This window comes from Hesperophylax consimilis, chromosome 19 (genome assembly GCF_061612785.1).
Source record: "Hesperophylax consimilis isolate HC1 chromosome 19, BYU_Hcon_1.0, whole genome shotgun sequence".
Taxonomy (NCBI): domain Eukaryota; kingdom Metazoa; phylum Arthropoda; class Insecta; order Trichoptera; family Limnephilidae; genus Hesperophylax; species Hesperophylax consimilis.
Genome location: NC_142854.1, coordinates 965,002 through 989,032, shown reverse-complemented (window position 1 = coordinate 989,032; position 24,031 = coordinate 965,002). Strand labels below are relative to the sequence as shown.

General features: G+C 36.7%; 1 protein-coding gene across 1 annotated transcript in view; it reads left to right on the top strand.

Moving 5' to 3' along the window:
• Positions 1–10,332: 10,332 nt before the first annotated feature.
• Positions 10,333–24,031, top strand: part of LOC149414611 (innexin shaking-B-like) — a 56,560-nt gene continuing 42,861 nt past the window's right edge. Inside the window, exons 1-3 of the mRNA XM_089643363.1 lie at positions 10,333–10,356; positions 17,163–17,296; positions 17,643–17,826. Of these exons, the coding sequence (XP_089499489.1) occupies positions 10,333–10,356; positions 17,163–17,296; positions 17,643–17,826 (342 nt within the window). The remainder of the gene's footprint in view (positions 10,357–17,162; positions 17,297–17,642; positions 17,827–24,031) is intronic.

Sequence of the window (24,031 nt, the reverse complement as noted above, 5' to 3'; positions counted from 1 at the left end):
GCGGGTAGGCGCATCCAGAACACACCTCACCCAATGAACCCGGGCACCTCTGCTCAATCACCAAACGTAGCTTGCCACTTGGGGAGATCTATGGCAGAAGTGTTGGTTATGCAATAAATGGTTGCGGGGCGGCGGTACCTAAACCCCCCTACCAAATTGAAAATTAGTATGATGCAGCTAAAAATAATCTAAGGGAATAGGACAAAGCTAAAGTTCTGGGGTCGATTCGTTTTCGTTGTAGGGTTTTAATATATCATTCTCACAAGACATGAAAAATAAAGATGTTTAAAGTTGGAAAAGTGGTAGGCCTTATATTATAAGGCAATGCGGCAATATTGTATCGAATGACGAGTTTGCTTGTTTGCAGTGGCCGCCATGGCGTGACAGTTCGGCATGTACTTGTCTGCCGGAAGTGGAGGAACAGCGCCTCCGGTTCTGAAGACCTTCAAGAAGAGATAAATCCAGACATCACGCCAGCCAACCAAGCAACATGTCACCCAGCTTTATGCACAATTATACTCTATTTATGGATTTCGTTTTGGTCTGACTGTGCCAAAGGAATCGTGCTGAAAGTTTTTTAAAGAAATTTATGACGTAACAATGCGTAAATAATTCCAACATTTTGGTGACGCTGGCGTGTTATATTGGGATTGAAAACATGTTTTCAAACGACTAGAATAAGGAAATTGCACGTATAGTTCTAATCGTATAAAATATAAAGCAATATAAAGAAAATCGCTTCTGATAGGTTGGTTTCGGCAAAAGAAACTTCTGGGTCATGAAATTTCCACAGCATTTTCTGTCTGGAATTCTTAAAGGCCTCCGCAACAATTTAATCATGATCTTTCAAGTCGCCAGACCGTCCATTGCGTATTTGTATTTGTTAAATTAGATACCATGATGAATTTATTTCTTTAGACTTATTTATCTTATTTTTTTTCTTTATCTTATTTCTTGCAAGCATCCGTTATTTCCAAACGTTTTTCAGTGAAATTTACGGGAATAATATGACACTTAAATTATTTACTTTAAATATTTTTTAAACCAACATGCACAGGTAACAAAGATTTTTACTTCCGGCGTTGACCTAAATATTTTGACAATAATTTTCGACTTATTTGAAAGTGTGCAAATTTTTATCAAGAAGTATCAAAATTCTGCTTTTAGTGGTAGGAAAAGAGAGTGATTTTTAAAATTATGTAGACAGCAACTTCCTCCTATTTGAAGGTCAAGTGTGCAAAGTTTCTTCAATCTCTGAATAAAACTGTAGATTTATTTACCCGATAAAAAATATCATAACACTCAAACTCTTCTTTATACAGCGGATAAAATAATAAAATATTAGTCTATTCGGAATATATCGGAATACGTGTTCATGCAGATGGCCTTTTCCCAATAAATATATGAACGAAATGTAACAATATTAGTGTTTTTATGAACACGCGTTCCGACATCCTAAAAATATATTCGGGTTGAAGGCCTGCAGTCCCGTTTATAACAGGAATACGAATAATTTGACAAGATTTTTAATAAATTAGCAATATTTTATGTCAGAAAAATTTCTCCGTGTATAAAATAATGTTTGCAAATATAGGTAGATAGATATATCAATATTTGGTTTTAATGCTCACTGGGATTTCCCGTGCTGAGGAATACATTTTACATTGGGTAAAAAAGTAATTACAATATACATTTTTCATTTCTTGTATATATATGCAGGACGTTGTTAAAGGACATATTTGACCCATTGATTGATTCCTGGCATCATTTGGAGTAAAAAATATAAAATGAACTTTTGTCTCTGGTGCCTTTTTTGATGTTTTTTTTCCTTTATTGATTCCCTCTCAAAAAAAATTCTTCCACTTGCCACCTCCTAACCCCCTCCCCTCCCTAACTGTTCAATACCTTCTGGTTTTTATGTTTTAAGTTGAAAAACGAAAATTTCACCGGATACGAAAATTAAAAATAATTCCAGGAGTCACTTGTTAAAGTAAAGGTTACTATCACTGCAGCGTCTTGGCTCCTTGGCGCCTTGACAATTTGCGGAATGTTCCAATTGTTCCTGATAAAACCGGCCCTGATTATTTCAACGCAACCATCTTAAAACTTCGAGAATTCACCTTTGAAAAGTAGGTATCATTTTCTCATTTACAAAAAAAAAGCACTTCATAACCAATGCTTTTTCCTCGTCAATCACTGTATTATTTTGCTTTTCCATAATCATTCTCCAGTAACCAAACACTACCGTCTATTAGTTTATTACTATTTGATTTCCAAAGATTGTTACCATTTCAATAAGAGCTACATATCCAATAATGACCAAATGATAATGCCTGACTTACTTGAGAATTGGGTTCATATTATCCCGATGAAACAATTTCACTAATAGCTAGCAATCATATCATGACTACACAATAATTTGATGCTTACTCTACACATATTATCAGATGCCTATTTCATATAGTACGAGGGTTGCTTGAATGTGATTTCTATATAAAATAGAGTTAGGTTGAGGTGTTTCACAGAAATTTAAATCTTAGATTTTTACCAAATGGTTGATCAGCGCCATTAAAAACAAATAATTAAACAGCTGTCATGTTGATATGCTTGTCAGCTGATCACAAATTGTTCAATAGCTGAAATGGATAATAGAGGTTTAAAGGAGACATTTCAAATGTTAAAGGAAAAACAAAATGGCGCTGATTGGCAATTTGAATTTATGTGAAACAACCCTACCTCAGATGGTTATAGTTGAGTTTGCCGGATGACCCCGGAAGACGAAACATTGTATGCATGTGAATGGAGCGTGCACGGAGAAAAATGAGTGTTGCTGTTATATTAAAATCCTGTTAAAAACTGGACAGCACGTCGTTTCCTAATAAAATGTTAGTATTTCCCTGTTAATTTATAATGACGAAATGATTATTATGAACACGTATTCTGAAATACTTTCCTTTTTTACTAAAGGTTTAACATGAAACCTATAAATTCATTCGATTAGGGCCTGCAGTCCAGTTTTTATTTTTATAAACGTAAATATATTTTTGATATATTCGTAATATTTTATGAATTCATCAATTTGTGTGTGTGTTGTTTAGATAGCAAAGTTGTCAAAGTATTAAAAAAAATATGTATCAATATTTACATCATAAATCTTTATACCTATATTCCTCACCCAAATCGAGGTAGATTCTTTAAAAATAACATGCATTGGCGGTATCATAATATGATTGCTTACATACGAGTAGAAATATACAAACATACAATAAAGTACTCTCCTGACTTCTGTGCGAGAAACTGATTGCCAAACATAACAACATTTCACTAAGTGCATCTTTTTAAGGAAATATTAAGAAAATTTGTGTCAAATTTTTTGCCAATGAATTCTTGCCTCGGGCCCAACTTTCGTTATCGACATTTATTTATTATTTTTATGACAGCATTAAATCACAACCTCTTCCTTCTTTATTATTAAAGATCCTCGTTAGTATTTATAACCCTTTGATTGATAGCCATATTAAATACCAATAATATTAATCTTCCTATTGCCTTTTTATTTGTTTGTTGCCAAGTCTCAGGTTTGACTTAATGACTTGCCAATGATAGACATTTTGGTATTCTGGAAATAGAACAACATTCATTTCTCGATAGATACAAAAGTAGGTAGTCTCGAACAAACATTTTGTCATTTTCGACTTGTGGTTTGCTGCGTTTTATGGTTATAAATTTATTTATTTTGTGCATCCATATAAAAAGGTTTACATATATTTTTTTGGCTTTGCCTGTCTGTGGAAATCCTGTGCCGAGAGAGACTAGTTTACAAATATTTTATAATATTAACATAAAGTACATTTTTCAATAAAGCAAAAATATTTGACAAAAATTTTCAGGTTGGTAGGTAGTGGTAACAATAATGAGATAGAGGATTATATTTGGGTGAGGTGACCAATTATTGCACGACCTTTTTCGATGATCCATTATTATTCGATTTTCTTGTTTTTTCAGGTAGGTTATTGTATATTTTAGACGCAATGTATTTTAAATATCTTTGACCAAATGTTGTGTTTGTTTTAGGTGTTTGTATGAGTTCTTTGGTTTTGTACCTCGTGTTTACAATATTTTGGGTATTTTCATAAAATGTATGTGTTTTACTTTTAAACAGATGAGTTAAGATAGTTTTTGTGTAAATTTGTCAAATATCTAATACATAGAATTTGTAGAATATATCTGCAGTACTTGTTTCTTAGGGAACTTTAAGAATAACTTTCATAATTAATTTTTGTGCCTTCGATAGTGAATCTATAGCTGATAGTGTTGCACCTCCCCATGCGACTATTCCATACTCAATGATAGATTGACAAAGAGAGTAATTAACAATTTTCATAGATTTGAAGTCTAGTATGTTTCTAATGTTTTTGAAGAAATAAATATGTTTTTTTAAGTTTATTCGTGATAAGTAGGCAATGTGTATTCCACTTAAGATATTAATCAAATGTAAGACCAAGGTATTTGATATGGTCCGTTCGATCAAGGCAAGGACATTGACAGAATGTATCGTGAGTACAAGAACATTCATGTACTTTTATTTCAACAATTGAGAAATGTACGTATATTTATGTTTGGTATATCGCTCGTAAGCCTTCTGGCTTACAAGCCCATTTGCTTACAAGCCCATTGGCTTACAAGCCCATTGGCTTACAATTCCATTCTTGAAATATCACAAGCACAGACAAAAAATAAATTCACAGTTTATCAAAAGATCGTAATTTTTTCAATGTATACTTGATCACTAGTCAATAGAAGAAGAAATTATCATCTTTTATGTTGTACTTAAATAAAATCTGAAAAATAATGATCTGTGCATAACACTTTTAGTCCTGGATTCGCAAATTTGATTCATATCGTACATATAGCATATTTTCAAAATTAAACTATTCGGCGCTGTCAAAAGAATTATGTAAGAATTGTTAACGTTCTGTCTATTTATTAGTAGATGACGATCGATCTATTAATTGGGCATTTTTATTTAGACCTTATACTGCGTATACATACGCGAGCCGAACTGCCGAACTGAACCTCAACTTACGGGGAAGGAACGAAGCAACCACAAATGGATCGAGATTCCGCCTGCAGTTGTTTCGTTCCTTTCCCGTAATTCGTGGCTCGGTTAGCGTTTCGGTTCGCATATGTATACGTACCATTAAAAACCACCCTCCATTGCACTTATTTACTTTCAAGTTTATCATACAAACAGCAGAATCGATTTGGTTTCATGATTCTCGCAGTATATTTTTACGTACAAGTTTATTATTTCACCGTGTACCAAGAAACTCCGAAACCTTCCATATTCCTTTTCAAAGAACCATTTTAACCCTTTCTCAACCTTTTGTGGGAATGGTCAGATATATTAATAGCTAGGTACTATTTGTTTTTGTCAGACATGTAATGTACGCGAAAATCGATCATTTTCCAATGTAAAATAAAAACAATTGTTTTTATTATTTGGTTAATTTTTAAATTTGTTATATATGTATTACAGATTTATATATGACATCATTTACATAACTTTAAATATTTAACAACAATATATTTTAGAGTCCTTGCCTAAAATCTTCTTTCATCATTTAGTTTAATTTAAAACGGCTTTAAGGTCTATTTTGACAAGACAAGGATGGCTCATTTTTTGTGTGGAAAAATTCAGAATTTTTAGGATATCAAAAATCGACCTCTTTCTAATTTATTTTAGATTAATTTTGGGTTCATTTTGCCAAACCACAAATGTCATAAAATTACGTCATTTTGGTTCTAAGATATATATATTTTTAAATTAAAAATGCAGTTGCCCACTCAAAATAGACATTGCGAATGAAATGCTAATATTGCAGCTTAAATATTATTGAATAAGCCTGCACGCACAGTGCACAGCTATAATGTTTCCATATGGGGAAAAAATTTATTCATATATATTTTTTATTTTTTGCTACCCCCCCTGTCTGTTGAGCACAATACAAATAAAATAAAAGTAGGCTTGGCTCATAGACTGGATGGTGGCACTCGTTCTTACTTTGCGGCAAAGCTTCAGAATAACATTCCTCCTCTTCAGGGCATCTCGCTCTCTCTCTCTCTCTCTCTCTCTCTCTGCTCCGCTTTGAAATGTCGCCCATTCTTCTTTTGTCATTGAAGTTTCCTCAGAAATACGAAGCACCAAATCTCTCTGACGTATCGTTATAAAAACTAGCGCACAGCCCTCACGAGATTATTTAATAACACTGTTTGTCTTCTTTTGGAGTAGGTAGCTACTTCATTTCATTTTATTTTAAAGGTGTTTATGTTTATGGTTACGAAAGGACTCGACTATGTACCGACTAATACGAACAATTGAAAAAGGAATTCAATATATTTTTTATGATTTGTTTTATTTTTTATATATATCGTGGTGGAAATGACACCGTGAGCTGAAAATAGATGCGTTGACCTATGAATTCGAGACAGCAGAATAATCAGAGCTTTTTCAGTTTTTGACGTTTCAGAAAACAGATTTCTGCTTTTAATTGTTGCGTCAAAACACGTCAAAATACGTAAAATCTTGGCAAAAATATACAGAAATAGATACACTTTTCTTATAAATGAGCAGTCATTTGTTTTTTTTTGTGCAATGTCATACATTCATGTACTTGTCTTTGTTTTTCATTTTTTCTGTTGTTTTAATTTTTTGATAACTTAATTTTATATATTGAACCTTCAAAGAAAATGTACATTTAATTTACATTTTTTTTATGTACAGAAATGTTACAATAACTTCCATAATCCCCAGGCACATGCTTTGCCTTTGTGGGAATTTTTGTTGCGTACTCTGTATTTTATTTGTATAACAATTTTAATGTTGTATCAAAACTATATAATAATAAACGATAACCCATGGAATACTTTTGTAACCCCAGCAATGTCTTATTTACTAAAAAATGTATTAGGCCATGTCAAGAGTCGGAGTAACGGAAGGGTATGTGTGAGACGATGTATGAACGTGAATGAGGCAAGGAGTGTGTGCCATAACCGAGTTGTTTGGCGGTCCGTTCCTCTCTGGCTACCACGATGTGTTAGTTTTAGTTAGTCGTAATATCCTTTTTGTACTGCTTTAATTAGGTTAGGTACTTCCCAAAATATTAATAATCCTAAACAAATACACAATTCAGATTCTAGGTTGGTTTAAGTACTGGAAAGATGATAGTATCTCGCAAAAAGACTATACATATCAGGTGTTCGAAGAACAAACAGGGGTTGGAATAGCCGACTCAAGGGCTATTCCACACAGATAACAAATAACATTGACAGGCGAATGCGGAAACACAATGCGTAACGTTACTTCACAAGCAACTTACCGGTGAAATGATGGTGAAATCTGCATCAGCCTCATCTGTCAGCACTGGAACGGAATTGTGGTTATTTAGCACTTGTTGTTGTCTGTGAAGTAAATTGCGATAAAAATACGTCTTAGGATTATTCCGATCAGACAACCGGCGATCGAGATTTGACGGGACGAACGGTGTTTTTTCAACTGGCTCGGCTCACGGCTTTCCGTCGTTTTAGCTGACTTGTGCGAACTTAAACTATACAGTTTAAATTCTGACGATACGATTGGTTATTACACAGCCTGTCAAAGCAATTGGCGTTACGGAACATTCCGCCCACCAAAATACAACAACGTGTATTTTAAAGAAAATTTAGAAACCAAAACGGGCAATGTTGTGGAACGTTGCGTGAATGAAGAACAGTGAAAAGAGAGAAGAAAAAGAAAATGTATATATATATATATATATATTAATAATAATAATGAAAATGATAAGAAAAGAAAATAAGACTAACGAAAATCGATAAGAGAGAATGCGCCGCGGAAGCGAAGATGATTAGTCACATTGACTAGGCAATGGACATAATTTGGTTAATGGTCTCGTGAGAAGAGAACCATTCGATGTACGAACCGTAGCGATACGCACAACGCCGTCGGGACCTGGGTGCAATTTGTCGACTCGCGCGAGAGGCCAGTGCAAAGGGACAGTGTTTTCGAGTCGGATTATCACTACATCATTCACAGACAGTGAGTTGCAATCTTTGGTCCACTTGGCGCGCTGAGTTAGCGATTGGAGATATTCAAACTTCCAACGTTTCCAAAAATCCCGTTGGAAACGTTGAATGAGTTGCCAGCGACTCAAATCACTTAAAATTAATCATAAAACAATAATCAGAATTATGTTTAGAAAGCCTTATCAACATCCGACAGAATAGCTAATGATCAACAATAACCTATTAGACATAAATAAACTATTCATAAAGAAGATCATCTACAAAAACTGCATAAAAATATCACCACACTTCATAACTCACTCGCAAAACACAAGAGCAAACACACACAATCAATTACAAGTACCATATATCAAATCAAATTTTGCAAAAAAACATGAATCTTACTTGGCACCACATATATTCAATAAGTTTGTAGCCCAAACAAAGACCTACGTCGCATCTAATAATTTGAATTGGGTATTCAAAAGATTTTTAAACTGGTTGAATGTCAAAGAAAGAAGAGAGATAAGTAATATTCTTAATATCTAAAATTATATATTTTCTTTTTTCTACTCTGTTTTTAAATTCTGATTTTCCTCTTATTTTATTATTATTATTTTTACTATAATATATATATTTCCTTTTTTTTACCACTTATTTGTTTTTATGTAATTAGAAATTGTTAGTTACCAGCCTCAGAACAGACTTTGTCTAGTGAGGAGGGTAAGGAGAAAAATCATGTATGTACATAACTGATAATAAATAAACGCCCGGGTTGCCGGCACTGAAATTGAATTGAATTGACTCAGACGGTTGATTTTTAGATTAGTATAATCCTCGTCCGGCACGGAAGTCAAGGGTTCCAAAGTCAAAAAATGACCTGGAGTCAACACGCGCAAATCGTTTGGGTCAGAACTCATCGGGTAGAGAGGCCGAGAGTTTAGCATGGCCTCAATCTGCACGAATAGTGTCGTCAGCTCCTCGAAAGTTAACGTTTGGTTACCGATTAAGCGATAGAGATGAGTTTTAACCGATTTAACCTGAATCTCCCATACGCCACCGGAATGGGGACTCGATGGTGGATTGAAACGGAACTCAATTTGTTCTGACTGTGAAGCAGTCTGCATAAAGGAATTGAGCTGAGTCTTAGCTCCAACGAAATTCGTGCCGCAATCTGAGTGTATGACGTTTACACGACCTCGTCGACCTACAAATCGACGTAGCGCTGCAATAAAAGCTTCGGAAGACAGGTCAGAAGCGACTTCAAGATGTAGAGCCTTGGTGGTAAAACAGACGAATAAGCAAAGATAAGCCTTGTTTATCTTAGCGCCGCGATGGTTGCCGGCCTTTATATGAAACGGACCACCGTAATCAATGCCCACAATCGAGAATAGTTTGACCTGATTAACGCGAGCGGCGGGTAGGTCACTCATGAAAGGTTCTAGAGGTGCTGGATTTATGCGATAACATTGTATACACCTTGAAAGACAATGTCTGATGGCGCGCTTGGGGGACAGAATCCAGAACTGCTGTGTCAAGAAATATTGCATTGTGTTAATGCCTGGGTGACAATGTTCTCGATGTACAGCGTCTATCACAAGAGAAGTAAGCTTAGATTCGCGAGGAAGTAGGGCAGGATGTTTATGCTCGAATTCGAGCCCAGATCGTGATAACCTGCCACCCACCCTGAGCACACCGTGGTCGTCAATGAAGGGATTAAGCTTCCGCATTTGTTTCGACATAAGGTTGCCCTTTTTCAAACGCGTGATATCATCATTAAAATGTACATGTTGAGTGCGTTTAACTACTGTCAAAAGTGAAGTGTGAATTTCGGCACGGTTTACTGGAAGATACAAACGACGAGATTCTTTATTCTGTAGGTTGTAGATGAATCTAAGACAGTAACCGAGAATGCGTTGGATTTTCCGAATCGAAGAAAATTTAACTAGTAATAGGTCCACCAGATTTTCGTCCTGTTGGACAAATAACGATCGAACTCGTTCCTCAGAGTGAAGTTCAATTTCGTCGACATTGCCATCGAAAGACGGCTAAGAATCGGATGACTGGATCAGCCACGAAGGCCCCGCCCACCATAACGTGTTATCGATCAGATCGGCTGGAGATTGACCACGAGAAGCGACATCCGCTGGATTATCTCCAGATGACACGTGATGCCAAGAAGTCCCTTCGAGGGTATCTTGAATGTGACTGACACGGTTAGCTACGAAAGTCTTCCAGCGACACGAAGGAAAACGTAACCAAGCGAGCACGATGGTTGAATCCGACCACGCAAAGGTATTGGAGATCGGAAGCAATGGTACGTATAAATCTTTGACGAATTTTAATAGATCTGCTAGAAGAACTGCCGCACACAGTTCAAGGCGAGGCAACGAAATCTTTTTTGTGGGGGCGACTCGAGATTTGGCGCAAACCAAATATATTTGGACTTTATCGTCAACATCCGTGATTTGCAAGTAAACTACCGCGCCATATCCAAGTTCCGAACTATCTGAGAAGCCATGAAGTTGACACGACTCCATGTGAGGGAATGACACCCATCGAGGGATTTTGAACGACTTCAAGAGCGGTAATTGTTTAGTATAACGATCCCATTGACGAACAATGTCAACAGGGGGGGTGTCATCCCACCCAACCTTTAGAACCCACAACTTTTGTACTAGGGATTTGGCGAAAAACGTCAAAGGGCATAGAAAACCGAGAGGGTCAAAAACCCGAGCGACTTCACTGAGGATAGTGCGTTTAGTGCACTCGCGATCGAGGCACAGGACTTCGAATGAAAATGTATCATGTCGTGGCTCTCACTTTAATCCCAATACCTTGAGAATGTGAGAGTTATCAACATCCATGGACACCAACCGATACCCAACCCGGACAGACCGATAAGCAAGGTATCATTTAACGAGGATCCGTTCACATCTGTCGCTGAGGCGTCGAAAACCAATCTTAACTTAGTGCTAGCGCTGCCTGGACGAAGAATGCAATGATGAGGTATGTGATACTTTCCCTTGTGCAAATCTTTTCCAGGAACACGAGTCATGTGACCACTGTGTAAATAATCAGTCATGAAAGCAGAATATTGTTCACGTAAGGTTGGATTTGCTATGAGTTTGCGCTCGAGTGAATGGAATCTGCGTAAAGCGATCTCACGCGACCCTGGGAAAGAGATATCTCTTCCCCTTTCTCGGAAAGGCAAGGATACGATGTATCTTCCCGAAGATCCGTCCCGTGAGTGGTCAGTGCAGTACATTTGTTCACAAAGTTGTTCCTCAGGAGTAAGGTGTGAAGACTGGGGAATGGTGTCTAACTCCCACAGTCGCTGGACCTCTTCGTGAAGCCGGTCCTCGTTAGTAACGATGAAAGATTTCGTTTCGTGAGCAGTGTCCGAACCAACTGAACCTAGAAGAAGGCAACCAAATGCAGAATTGAAAGCTGATGGCTGACGTGGACCACCATTCACATTACCAGGTCTCAGAAGAGAAGAGAAAACCTCAGCACCCAGAAGAAGATCAATCGGTCCCGGTTTGTGACAGTCAGGATCGGCAAGAGGCAAGTTTCTCAACTGATGCCACGATGACTTATCTAGACGAACAGTTGGCATGTTGCCGCAGATACTAGGCAGCGTAAGTGCCTTGATGTTGAAGAGAACCCGTCCCTTAACACCGATCTCTAATTGAGTGACTCCCGACGTGGTTGCGGAAGATTGGCCTAAGCCGCTAACTCTCTGAGAACTGGCTTGACGAGGGATGCCTACGAGCTCCGCAGCGCGATCGTGGATGAAGTGAGCTTGACTGCCCGAATCGATCAATGCGCGAAAGGTTTGGAAACGGCCGGATGAATCGCGAATGCCAACATTGGCTGTTGACAATAGTACTATGGACTTGTCTCCTAAATTGGTGAGGACCTGAATTTTAGAGTCGGAAGAAGAAGTCTCCGGGTCCGTAGACGTCGTAGGGTGTTGATGCTGATCTTCCAAAGAAGCATTTTCGTCTCGATGGAGCAAAGTATGGGGTTTTTGCTGACATTTTTGACATGTAAACAAAGATTTACAATCTTTGAGATAATGAGAAGAATGAAGACAATTGAAACACCAACGGTGTGATTGAGCAAACTGTAGGCGATCCTGAACTGACTTGAGTGCAAATACCTTGCACTTGGAAATGGAGTGGTCTTCCCCGCAACAGGAGCACTTCAGGTAAGTGGTGGAGGTCGAGGACCTATTTGTTTCAGACTGTCCTTTCTTAAGATCGCAAAGAAGCGCTGAAGTGCGTTTTTTGGCAGCCTGATTAAAGTTCCGTGCAAGAGGTTTGTCAATAGTACTGCTATCGCGAGTCGAAAAATGTAAGTCTCGTACAAGAGCTCTCGCATTTGTTGTAAAGAAACTCTTTGAGTTTCAAATATGAAGGCAGCTCGGTAGGAGATTGCAGTTGTTCGAATGCACATCTTGTAGGTGAATCTAATTTCGATAGAATTAAATAACAAAGTACGAAGTCCCAATTGTCCGTTGGGAGATCCAATTCCTTTAAAATTGTTAAATCCTCGTTAAATATATCGAACACGCGACGGAATTCAAAAGGATCGTTGGGCGGAAAATTTAAATTTAGCATTTCCCGCCAACACGTAAAGGCGAGTTCACGCGCGTTACGATAGCGCGCGATTAATCTTTGATATGCTTCAACGTAGTGAGCTCCTTGTACTGGAAATGTCCGAATTAACCCTAAAGCTTCTCCAGATAAACATGAGAACAAATACTGCATGCGTTCGATGTTGGATAAAGATTTGTTTTCATGAATCAGAGCGTTAAACATGTCGTAAAATTCGGGCCATTGCTTGACATTTCCAGAAAATATTGGAATGTTTATTTTTGGTAATTTAACGTTTGTGCACGCATTCGCGGTCTTACAATCGAGAGGCTGACTGGTTAACTCCTGGTAAATTTCGACAATTTGATAATACATCTCGTCAAAGGTTTCGCGAATTTTATCCTCATCAATTTCGTTTGTGTCATCTAAAGCTAATATTTCCGCGTGAGACGTTTCAAATTCAAGAACTATCTTTTCCAGAGTAGTATAATGCGCTAACAGTAAGTTGCACTTAGTTGCATCGTGCAAAGCGCTTTTTGCTATTTCATGTGTCTTGACTAACCTATTATTCGCTAATGTCCGTTTCCGGCGCAATGTTTGAATGGCTGGGGCCATGTTGAATAAACGCGATTGGAAACGTACCCAAAAACGAAACGAAATAAATGATAATAATTTAATCTATTATAATTATATGCGCGGTAGGTCGTAAATACTCAAGAGCTAGGTACCTACCTAATTACTGTTCGAATTGATTATTATTCAAAATTTAAGAAACATTCCACAGCACTATCCGTTTTGGCATAGATAGATTATAATCTTAAAGTTCCCTAGTTTCGGCACCAAAATGTTCGAAGAACGAACAGGGGTTGGAATAGCCGACTCAAGGGCTATTCCACACAGGTAACAAATAAATGAATTATATGGTTTTTGACAGGCGAATGCGGAAACACAATGCGTAACGTTACTTCACAAGCAACTTACCGGTGAAATGATGGTGAAATCTGCATCAGCCTCATCCAAAGATATTAGAAGAACGAGATGTGTTATGAGCAGTTCATACTGTGTGGAATTGTTCTGCCCGGTGTCGCCGGTTTTGTTCACCAATACTACTGCACACCTTCGCTTACGCTAAGGTATCCGCACTAATACATAGAACTGATTTCTGTGCGTACACGTCCCGATAGTATTCAAAGTACCCTAATTAGGTAGTACTCCGGCTACGGTCCGGCGGCCAACATAGCATATCTCGTTCTTCTAATATCTTTGGCCTCATCTGTCAGCACTGGAACGGAATTGTGGTTATTTAGCACTTGTTGTTGTTAAAGTAAATTGCGATAAAAATACGTCTTAGGATTATTCCGATTAGACAACCGGCGATCGAGATTTGACGGGACGAACGGTGTTTTTTCAACTGGCTCGGCTCACGGCTTTCCGTCGTTTTAGCTGACTTGTGCGAACTTAAACTATACAGTTTAAATTCTGACGATACGATTGGTTATTACACAGCCTGTCAAAGCAATTGGCGTTACGGAACATCAGGAAATAATTCATTAATTGTTCTCCAATTACCTCAAACAGATATACGATTAATTTGTGAGTTAGAGAGTAGCAAGTAAGGATTAGATAGTAGGTACAAGTATTGAGATAGTACAAGTATAAATTTGATAGTACAAATATGGATTAGATAGTTCAAGTATGGATTAGATATTACAAGTATGGATTAGATAATACAACTATGGATTAGATAGTACAAGTATGGATTTGATAGTACAAGTATGGATTAGACAGTAGAAGTATAGATTTCAATATTCTATTGTTGAGTAGAGTGATTTCTTCATCGAAGGATACATTTAATATTTATTCGCTAATGCTAAGAGAAATTAAAAAATTCTAAAATAGAATTTTTAATACTCTTTGTTATTTTGTTTGAAATGCCAAATAATTTGAGCTGAAAAAAACGGAGAACGTCATGGCCACTGAAGATTATTGTCAAATATGCGAGCGAATGGGATTGTTTAATTTTAATTGGAAAACAACCTATTAAAAATATGTTGTAAGAATTCTGGAAGAATGTTGAATGGTCGTTCTTGAAATATAAAATAAACTCATTAGTACATAGACATAATATTGTGATAGACAAATCTGTTTTAATTCGGGATTTAAATTACGATTTTATGTGAAATAGTTAACGTAAATCTAGTTCATTAATCAAGATATACCCAAAAAATTATTAGCAATAATTAGTCGCCTGAAATATTAATACAAATTGAAAATTTCTCTATCGAGTAAAAATAAGTTTTTTTTTTACTCGGAAGATATTTTCAATTCGTATTAATATTTCAGGCTCCTAATTATTGCTCATAATTATTTGTTATCCTTTGTGCTATGCCTAAAACCTTGTCTTATAAACATTAGTTTACCATTAAAAAAATAATAATATTTGACAAGTCAAAAATATTTCACCAATAAATGAAGATATCATATGTCTCGACGCCATCTAGTGAGAAATTTAGCACTAACAAAGTCTTTCCTACAAAAATAAAGTCGGTTGTTTACAGGTGGAAATAATATAATAAGCAGTAATTGTTGATTGAGGTACTAGTACATATTGAATCATTTGGCGGGTTGGAAATAAGCCGACATAGCTCAGTGGTTACAGAGTTACCGGTGGCGGCATTTATTTTAAGTCGGGAGATATTTTCAATTTGTATTAATATTTCAGGCGACTAATCATTTGTTATCCTTTATGCTATGCATAAAACCTTCTCTTATAAACATTTGTTTATCATTAAAAAAAAGATATACCCAGTTAAATATTATGCAGTATTTTGTTAAGAAGGAGATGCAATAAGGAATACATGACTCGATCGTTTGAAGTATACTGGAGTTGGTCGCGTGAAAAGTCGAAATATTACTAGAGTATAATATATACGCATGATAAGAACGACTATCCAGGACGGACCCTGGGCCACACCTCGGCCGCCTGGCACTGGTAATATCCTCAAACGCGCTGTGTTAGGTATTATCAGCCCCTGGATTGCTCCAATTGCGCCTGCACTGGACTGACCCTGCGACTGTCCAAAGTTTCGAAGCCAAGCACTGAATATAGCAATTTCTTAAATGAGCACCACAGTAATATGTGTTCCGCAGCGGTGCCCAGTGTGGGTAGAGTTTAATCCAGTCTATCCATTCATATATCATTATTTAAGACCTTCAAAATATAGCGAAATGGCTGAAATTAAACAAATTAAAATTAAATATAAACAAAATAAAATATATGGTAATAGGCAACAAAACGCATAAAACAGCGTTAAAATTGGCAATTAATGATGAAAAAATTGAAAAAGTAAATAAAATTAAGTACCTAGGTGTAATACTCGATTCAAAACTCACTTTCACAGCAAATTTTTAATATGTGCTAAAGAAGGTATCAAAAACAGTCAATTTTCTTAGAAGATTAAGAAATAAACTAAATGGAAAAACTGCAGAGCTCATTTATAAAACTATAGTTGCTCCACATTTAGATTATTTCTCTACTATGTTATATTTGGCCAATGAAAGAAATTTGAACAAACTAGATGTTAAACAGAATAGAGCTATGACATGTATAATGGGAAAAGCCAAATACGCAAGCATTAATCAAATGAGAGAGCAGCTAAATTGGATTCAAATAAAAAAGAGACTGTTATTTAATGTGTTAATTTTTGTGCATAAAGTCATGAACAACCAAATTCAAAAAAAAAAATTAAGGATGCAATTGTTTTGAATAGAGATGTTCATAATTACGAAACCAGAAATGTAAATAGAATTAGATAGATTAGATATGAAGAAATCAAAATCACAGAACTGCCTAATGTACAAAGGACTAAAGATGTACGATGAAATGCCTGAAAGTCTGAAGAATGAATGTATTTAAAAAGAAATGTTATGTTTATTGTAAAAATATCTAAAGTTACAAAATGAAATATTAATTTATTTATATTTAAATGTTGTATAAACTAACTTAATAAAAAATAAAAAATAAAATCTTTCGTATGGTGAGGTGGGTCAGAGGGGGCATATGGGTCTACGAGCCAGTCTAGGGCCCAAGACATCGCCCTGTGGACATCATCACGTCCGCTGGGGAATGAATGGAGCGGGCATTCGTAGACCACATGTTAGGTGTTTTGCGCCGCACCGAATTAACAATTAGCCAACTCATTAAGGCCCGACCTGTACATCATGTGGGCATAGCGGCTGTGAGAAGACCTCATCCTATTGTTGGCGGAAGAAGCAGTGAGAACCCTGTTGGGCTGTCTGGTTTATCTGTCTAGCGGGGTCGTATCGAGATGGGCATTTCCCACGTTGAGAAAAGCAGGGCCATTCTTAGAGTGTTGGCGTCGCATCTCCTCCTAGTTCCAGCTAGCTTATTGACTAATTTGAGTAAATCCAGTCCAAAATAACTCCCAGATAGCGGGGGATATCTTATTCGTATAGCTTGTAATGAAGGTATTTTTGCAGATAAACCCAGTCCGCACTGAGTCCATGGCCTTCAAGCTGCACTGCGGCGCCACGGCCGCCATGCTGGTCACCTTCTCCGTAGCGGTCACCACCAGGCAATATGTCGGCAACCCCATCGACTGCATCCACACCAGGTATTAAATCATTTGTTGGACCTAACAGAAGTCAAAGAAACGTACGACATTTACGCCATAATATGTCTAAATTGTGACAGGGAGCTTCCGTGTGTTGTGTTCCATTGTTTAAATAAAGATAAATGAACTCCGCAGAGTCGGAGATCGTTAAAATAACTAAAGATAAAAATAACTAGTTATAGTTAATTCGTGTAAAAAGACTTCGGCCTTAATGATTGACAAGTATTTATAAATTGCTTACAAGTGGCCTATTGTCAAAATGCGTTGCTATCGGCGCCTGGTTAGATCTGATCTCTTAGTAATATATCTAATTGATTGTTGATCTGAATCCTTTGTTTTCGTGCAGAGACATCCCCGAAGACGTGCTGAACACGTATTGCTGGATCCACTCGACTTTCACAGTGGAGGGGCGCGGGCAGGAGGCCTATCCGGGAGTGCGGGGCGCCGGCAGCAGCGACCCTGGCGGCAGCAAGGAGGGCCGCAGGCCAGCCAAGTACTACCAGTGGGTGGCCTTTATGCTCTTCTTCCAGGTAGGATACTTACTCTTCTTCAACACCCTTTTCCATCATCGAGGGATCTCAATTCTAAGAAATTTAATAATAATAAATGTTTTTTAAATTATATTTCTTACACGTTACAAATTTAGATTTAATGCATATAAGAAATAAGATAAAATATTTGCAAACAAAAGGTTTGAAAAATATTAAAAAAAAAAAAATTCAACAAAATTTCAGGCATTCGTAAAAAACCGCGTCACTGAGAAGAGGCTCTTTCAAGTATCAATGGGATCTCCATTTAGAATCTTGAATTGAGATTTATTTCAGGAGCACTATACTTCTCCTGTATACACATACTAGAGGCGAGTAAAATAACGTGAAACAGTTTTTTCGTAAACGTTTAAGTTCAAAAATGGTGGCAACAGTTTTATAGATTTTGGGATAACCGTTTTAATATAACCGTTTTAATATCGATAACGTGCAACTAGAGCTGCAACAAACCCGCGCGAAATGATCCCGATAGAGCACAATACGATTGCAAAGAAACGCTTACTCGTTAAACGCTTCCACCTTAAAAGCTTGTCCGCCCGTAAGCAATACTTTCTCACTAAACGGTTATCCGCCCGTTCTCTATTGGCCGCACGTAAACCGCTGCAAAGAAACGTTTATTTACTAAACGCTTTCTCCTCACTAAACGGTTATCCGGCCGTCGTCTGTTGGCCACACGTAAACCGATGCAAAGAAACGCTTATTTACTATGCGCTTTCTTGTTAAACGGTTACCCATTACCCACCCGTCCACGATAGGCCGACCGTAAACCGATGCAAAGAAACGCTTATTTACTAAGCGCTTTCTTGTTAAACGGTTACCCATTACCCACCCGTCCACGATAGGCCGACCGTAAACCGATGCAAAGAAACGCTTATTTACTATGCGCTTTCTTGTTAAACGGTTACCCATTACCCACCCGTCCACGATAGGCCGACCGTAAACCGATGCAAAGAAACGCTTGTTTAAACGCATTCTCGTCAAACACTTTGATGTTAACACTTTCGCCGCAACCGTTCACCGATAAATTTAAGAATTATATTTCAACAGAAGGGTTCCCAACTTTTTTAAGTTCGGGAAATACATTTTACCTTAAGTTTCACGGGAATTTAAGAATCTTATAAGAAAGTTTTCAGTTCTTCAGATTTTGCACAGGCTTTGGTATAGAAGAAACAAAATTAGTGCAATGTTTACAGATGGTAGGCCCACCAGCAATTACAAAAGATACTAAAGCGAACACGAGTCGAGTGCAATCCATCTATGAAATACAACTTAATTTATGGAATTATAACAAGCGAATCAAAAAATTCTTATTTATACTACCTACGTGTCTTTACGCTGGTAATTCAAAACAAAATGTTTACAATAAAGCTGGAAAATTTGTGTCTCGACTCAAGTCTTAAGTAAGATAATAATAATAAAATCACCATAATCATTATCTCTCTTTTTCAGCGCCACCTTGAGAATAATGGATACACAAGAATAATAATTCTTTTAGAATTATTATTAGTAAGTGGGATCATTCGGAAAGATCCATTTTTATTATGTACCTACTTACTGCAGTCATAAAGAATATTATTGTTTGAGGGAATATAATATTTCAGTGTTTTGTTGTTATAGATTATAATGTTGTAATTCGTGAAAACCTCAAGGGCGCTGTGTCACGTGTTAAGTATTATCGGCGCCAGGAGTAAACTGCTCCAATTGCGCCCACACAGGACCGACACTGAATCTATGAAAAATACCTCGTTGCAGATTTAACTTTGTTCATTTCTAAACCTTCCGGTCGACAAAGCGTGATTTTTCCGTTGGCAAGTCAAACAGTCGATTAATAAGTCATTTTACTTATAAATGTTGCTGCTTATACCGCACAAAATTCTCAGGGGGGCAATGGGAGTATGACATTCCCATTTTTTACATTAGCTCCACACAGGAGGACCGTAGGGCTTAAGTCATCTTTGGTGATGCTGTAGGGAGGCGTCTTTTTAGAGAAAGGCAGTAGAGGGAGTTCTTGGAAGAAAAAATGTTTGAGGAATCTGGAGGGGAATCACACGGGAGGCCCTGAGGAGAGGGGTGGATAGGAATTAGTGTGCCCAGGATTGACGGACGTGTGAATCCATCCCTCCCACTGCGGTGAGGGGTTATTCTGCAAGGGGTTATTTTAGTGTATAACGTTATGTTTAAACGGTTTCTAGTATTATCCGTTTATTTTGGGAAACCGGAACGCTTTCAAAAGAAACCGAAACGCCCATCTCTACTGTATTTATGTATGTAATGTGTTTATATGATGTAAATATGTTCATAGGTATATGGTACTCAAAAGACGGTTTTAAATCACGTCTGTTCATTGTCTACTGTTGTTTGTAGTAATCCTAGATTTTAACATTTTGTTAATTTATTTGATGGAGTAGAATAAATCTTAGGCAAGTCAGTAAATTAAGCCCAAATCCTCCAGCATAAAGATTAAGATAACAAAGTGGAAAACGTTTAATAATTATTGTTGAACTTTTCGAAAGTCAACTCGACATTAAAGAACCATTATTACGAGTTGATAGACGCGTCCCGACGCAGCCGCAGATGTAAAGCCGATAGAAACTAAAAAGAAACGTGTTTATTTTTAAGACAATGTGTCACTTGGCACCTTTTTACAAACTAAACGTTTTGACAGAAGCTTAAATAAGTGGTCTTGACATAAAATATAAATGCTAGAAAACTTTGGGTTTTAACGTGTTCATTGCGTCCCATTATAAGTTCGTAAATCTCATTTTAATTATGGGATTTCGCTATTGTAGTGAGAATACAAAAATATATTAGGGTTATTTCATAAATTACTCATTTAAAATAATATTTATTTATTCACGACATGAAAGCTTTTACATGACATTGTTAACGGTAGGTTGTTCAGGAGCAAATTAATAAGTGTATATTACATAACATAATAAGCCGAGTACTTAAAAACTAACAGATCTGTTATACAAAGAAGTTCAACAATTGTATTTAATAACAAGAGAACAAAATAAGTACTTAAGGTACCATGTCATTAGTTACACAGCAGTGTGTAGTAAATTTGACGATAATAGTAAAAAATACATTTTGTTTTAAAGCATGTTTGTATTTGGCAGACCTATATTATGCCATGTTCGTTATTTTACAGACCATAGCTAAAGTTTGATAAGTGTACTATAGTAATATAATAACTTAGTTAAAATAAGTTTGTAACATAATTATAAAAATAAGCCTGAAAGTTTTAACAAACCTTTATTACGCCTGATTGGTTGTTTTACAGAACATAAAATAATTCATTTAAATATTAAGTGTGTGAGTAAAAAATATTGTAGATTTTTTACATTTTTTTTTAATAAATACAAACATTCCCAGGTTACGAATAACTTGACAAAGTTTGAAAATCTACTACTAGCAACACAGTAAGCGGAAAATGTTGCTTGTGTATGGGGGACTTAGCCAGCCGAGGAATTGAACACACTACGCCTGGGTGGGACTCAAACGTGATGCCAACTCAGCCACTGACCGGACAATTCTAATAGATTGAAATTTAGTTCGGACACTGGTACTGGTCTGTAATATATGGCAGAGAGTTGCAGCACGTTCCAGAGTGGAAGATACTCTCAGTATCGCCCTGGTGTAAGACCACCATCCTGAATTGAAACGTTGTTTATAAAGGTTTTAACCGTGTTTGATGACCAGATATTAACATCCAGGTACTCCTCCACCTTCCTCTTTCCCATCTCCTTCCCATCCTCACTTCCTTCAGCCTCACAACATACCCCAATTGGGAATGCTATAGTCTCACCGGCTCCAGACGGTTGGGAGCAGTTGGGACTCTTGTGCGGTATTCACATTGAAAAGAAAGCTAAAAAATCTCTTTCTCTGGGATTTGTGAGGAAAAGTAGTTTCCACAGATTTTTCTTTGCGTAGTTTTTACTCCAACTCAACTATTTTTATTAAAATTTCACGAAATTAAATTCAGCTCTTTCAAAACAGGACACCCCGCAGTTTCAAATATTAAATAGTATGATTATTGCTCCATCGCCGGCAGCTCATTTCATGTTTATTTATCAACTTTCCTTTTAATATTCATAGAAAGGTTGGAAAAGTGAAAATTTCTCGTTCGCAATCGAATCATTTATTCAGAATGAATTATTTATTCCATTAGTTCCAATAGAACTGGCGGAGGCACCTAGCGGCCGCATCACCAACTGTTTTCTGTTAGTTTTTCAGGAAAAGTGAAAATCGAACGAGTTAATCTACTTTTAATGAGAAGGATTATTGGAAAATATCCCTTCAACGACTAATTTTGCAGATCTTCGTGCACTATTCTATTATTGGACGATTTAATGAGGTTTTTTCATCAAATAGAATTAATAAAAAAAAATTAAATTATGATTTCAGGGAAAATTTTAAATAAACATATTATTTTTTAAATTTAATATTTGCAATAAATCGTACAAAAATAACAAGCATCATACTCTTAAAAAGTGATCAAAAAACTAGGTTGAATAGGTTACGTTAGGTTAGGTTTATAGTTATTGAAGTGAAACTTCTTTAGGCGCGTAATTCGGGGACGGAGTAAAACCGAGTCAGGATCGACACGAAAATGCGGGTACCCCCACCACCGCTCACCGTTCACTGTCCCTCTCTCACCATATGTGCTTGTTGAGGTGGGGGAGCCGCTCACGAACGTTCTCTCTCTTCTCTTCTTTCCTCTCTCTCAGACACCAGCGAACTGCGCCACGCCAAGCATCAGCTGCTTGGTTAGTATACTGCGTCGTGAGTGTAATACGAGTGAAATACGTAATTGATTGTGGTTCATACGGTTTAACAAAAGAAGTTTCACTTCTGTCTTGCGTAGGCTTGACACACCCACTTTATTATTTATTATCTTGAGTTGCCGAATCATTAGTTTGTTAAAAGGACATTAGTGATCCGATGGACTAAATTCTCAAAATAAAATAAATTATTTTCAAATGTACAATAATATTTTTATTGTGAAATGATTAAAGAAGAAACATTGTCTAAATTGTCAAACGTTATAATAAAATATTCATAACTGAATAAATAATAACCACGCTGTTTCTCCGCACTAGTAGGGCCCCGATACACACACGAGCCGAACTGCCGAGCTCAACCTCAACTTATTGGAAAGGAACGAAGAAACTGCAAATGGCGCGAAACCTCCCGTAATTCGTGGCTCGGCTCGCGATTTATGTTCGCAAATGTATACGTACCATAATAGTTAGACAACCGTATGGTATTTTTTGTTCAGTTGAATGGTTTAAGAGGAAGCTATAAGCCAAAAATGTGTATATTCTAGGTATACCTTATATAGTAGGTAAAAGGCATTAAAATCGCTTGACAAACGGAGTCTAGAAACGTTTGATTTCAAGCAAAAAACTGTTTTTTTATTTATTTTGTAAATAATTTTATAAGAAAGCAAAAAAGTTAATCAAGTGAAACTGTCGCAGATAATCTCAGCTATAATAAAGTTGTTTCCTTTATGCGTTCATACATTACAATTGAAAAAAAAAAAATTTAGTAGTTTGCATTTATATTTTTTATTGAGTAATTTATTTTTTTATTTGTATTCTACTCAAGCGAAGCGATAGGAAAACCTTCAATTTATCTAAAGCATATTTCATAATGTACACCAATTCGTTGTAAAGATTAATCAAAATAGTGATTTGGAATTAAGCTTCGCCTTCAGTTTCAATCTGTATTTAGTATCAGAATATTATCTATTTCTGATCTTTCTATGTTTTGTATCAATCTTTTTATTTGAGATTTAAATGTTAATGTTTTGAGTTTTGAAGGACTTCCATCCTCCATCGCGTCGATTAATTCAGACTCGTTTCTCTGTCCATACGTTAAAATAAGCCTATTCCATTTGAGCGTAACTAGGATATATATAAATAAATCCATTTATAACTTAAAACCACAAATAAACACCGGAGATTAAGAATATTCGAACCTGTGAGCCACGTCACAGAGTGCAATCTTTCTGACAATGCAGTATTTCAGTATTTGTGACTCACAATATGTTATATATTCAGAAACGGAAACTGCCTGAAATTCTTCTAGTGTGACTTTAAGCGAATGCTTTTGGCACCGAAAATATCATGTTTAATATTTCTTCGATTTTTTGTCCTGCCTATATTTTGTGGTGGGCAGAAAT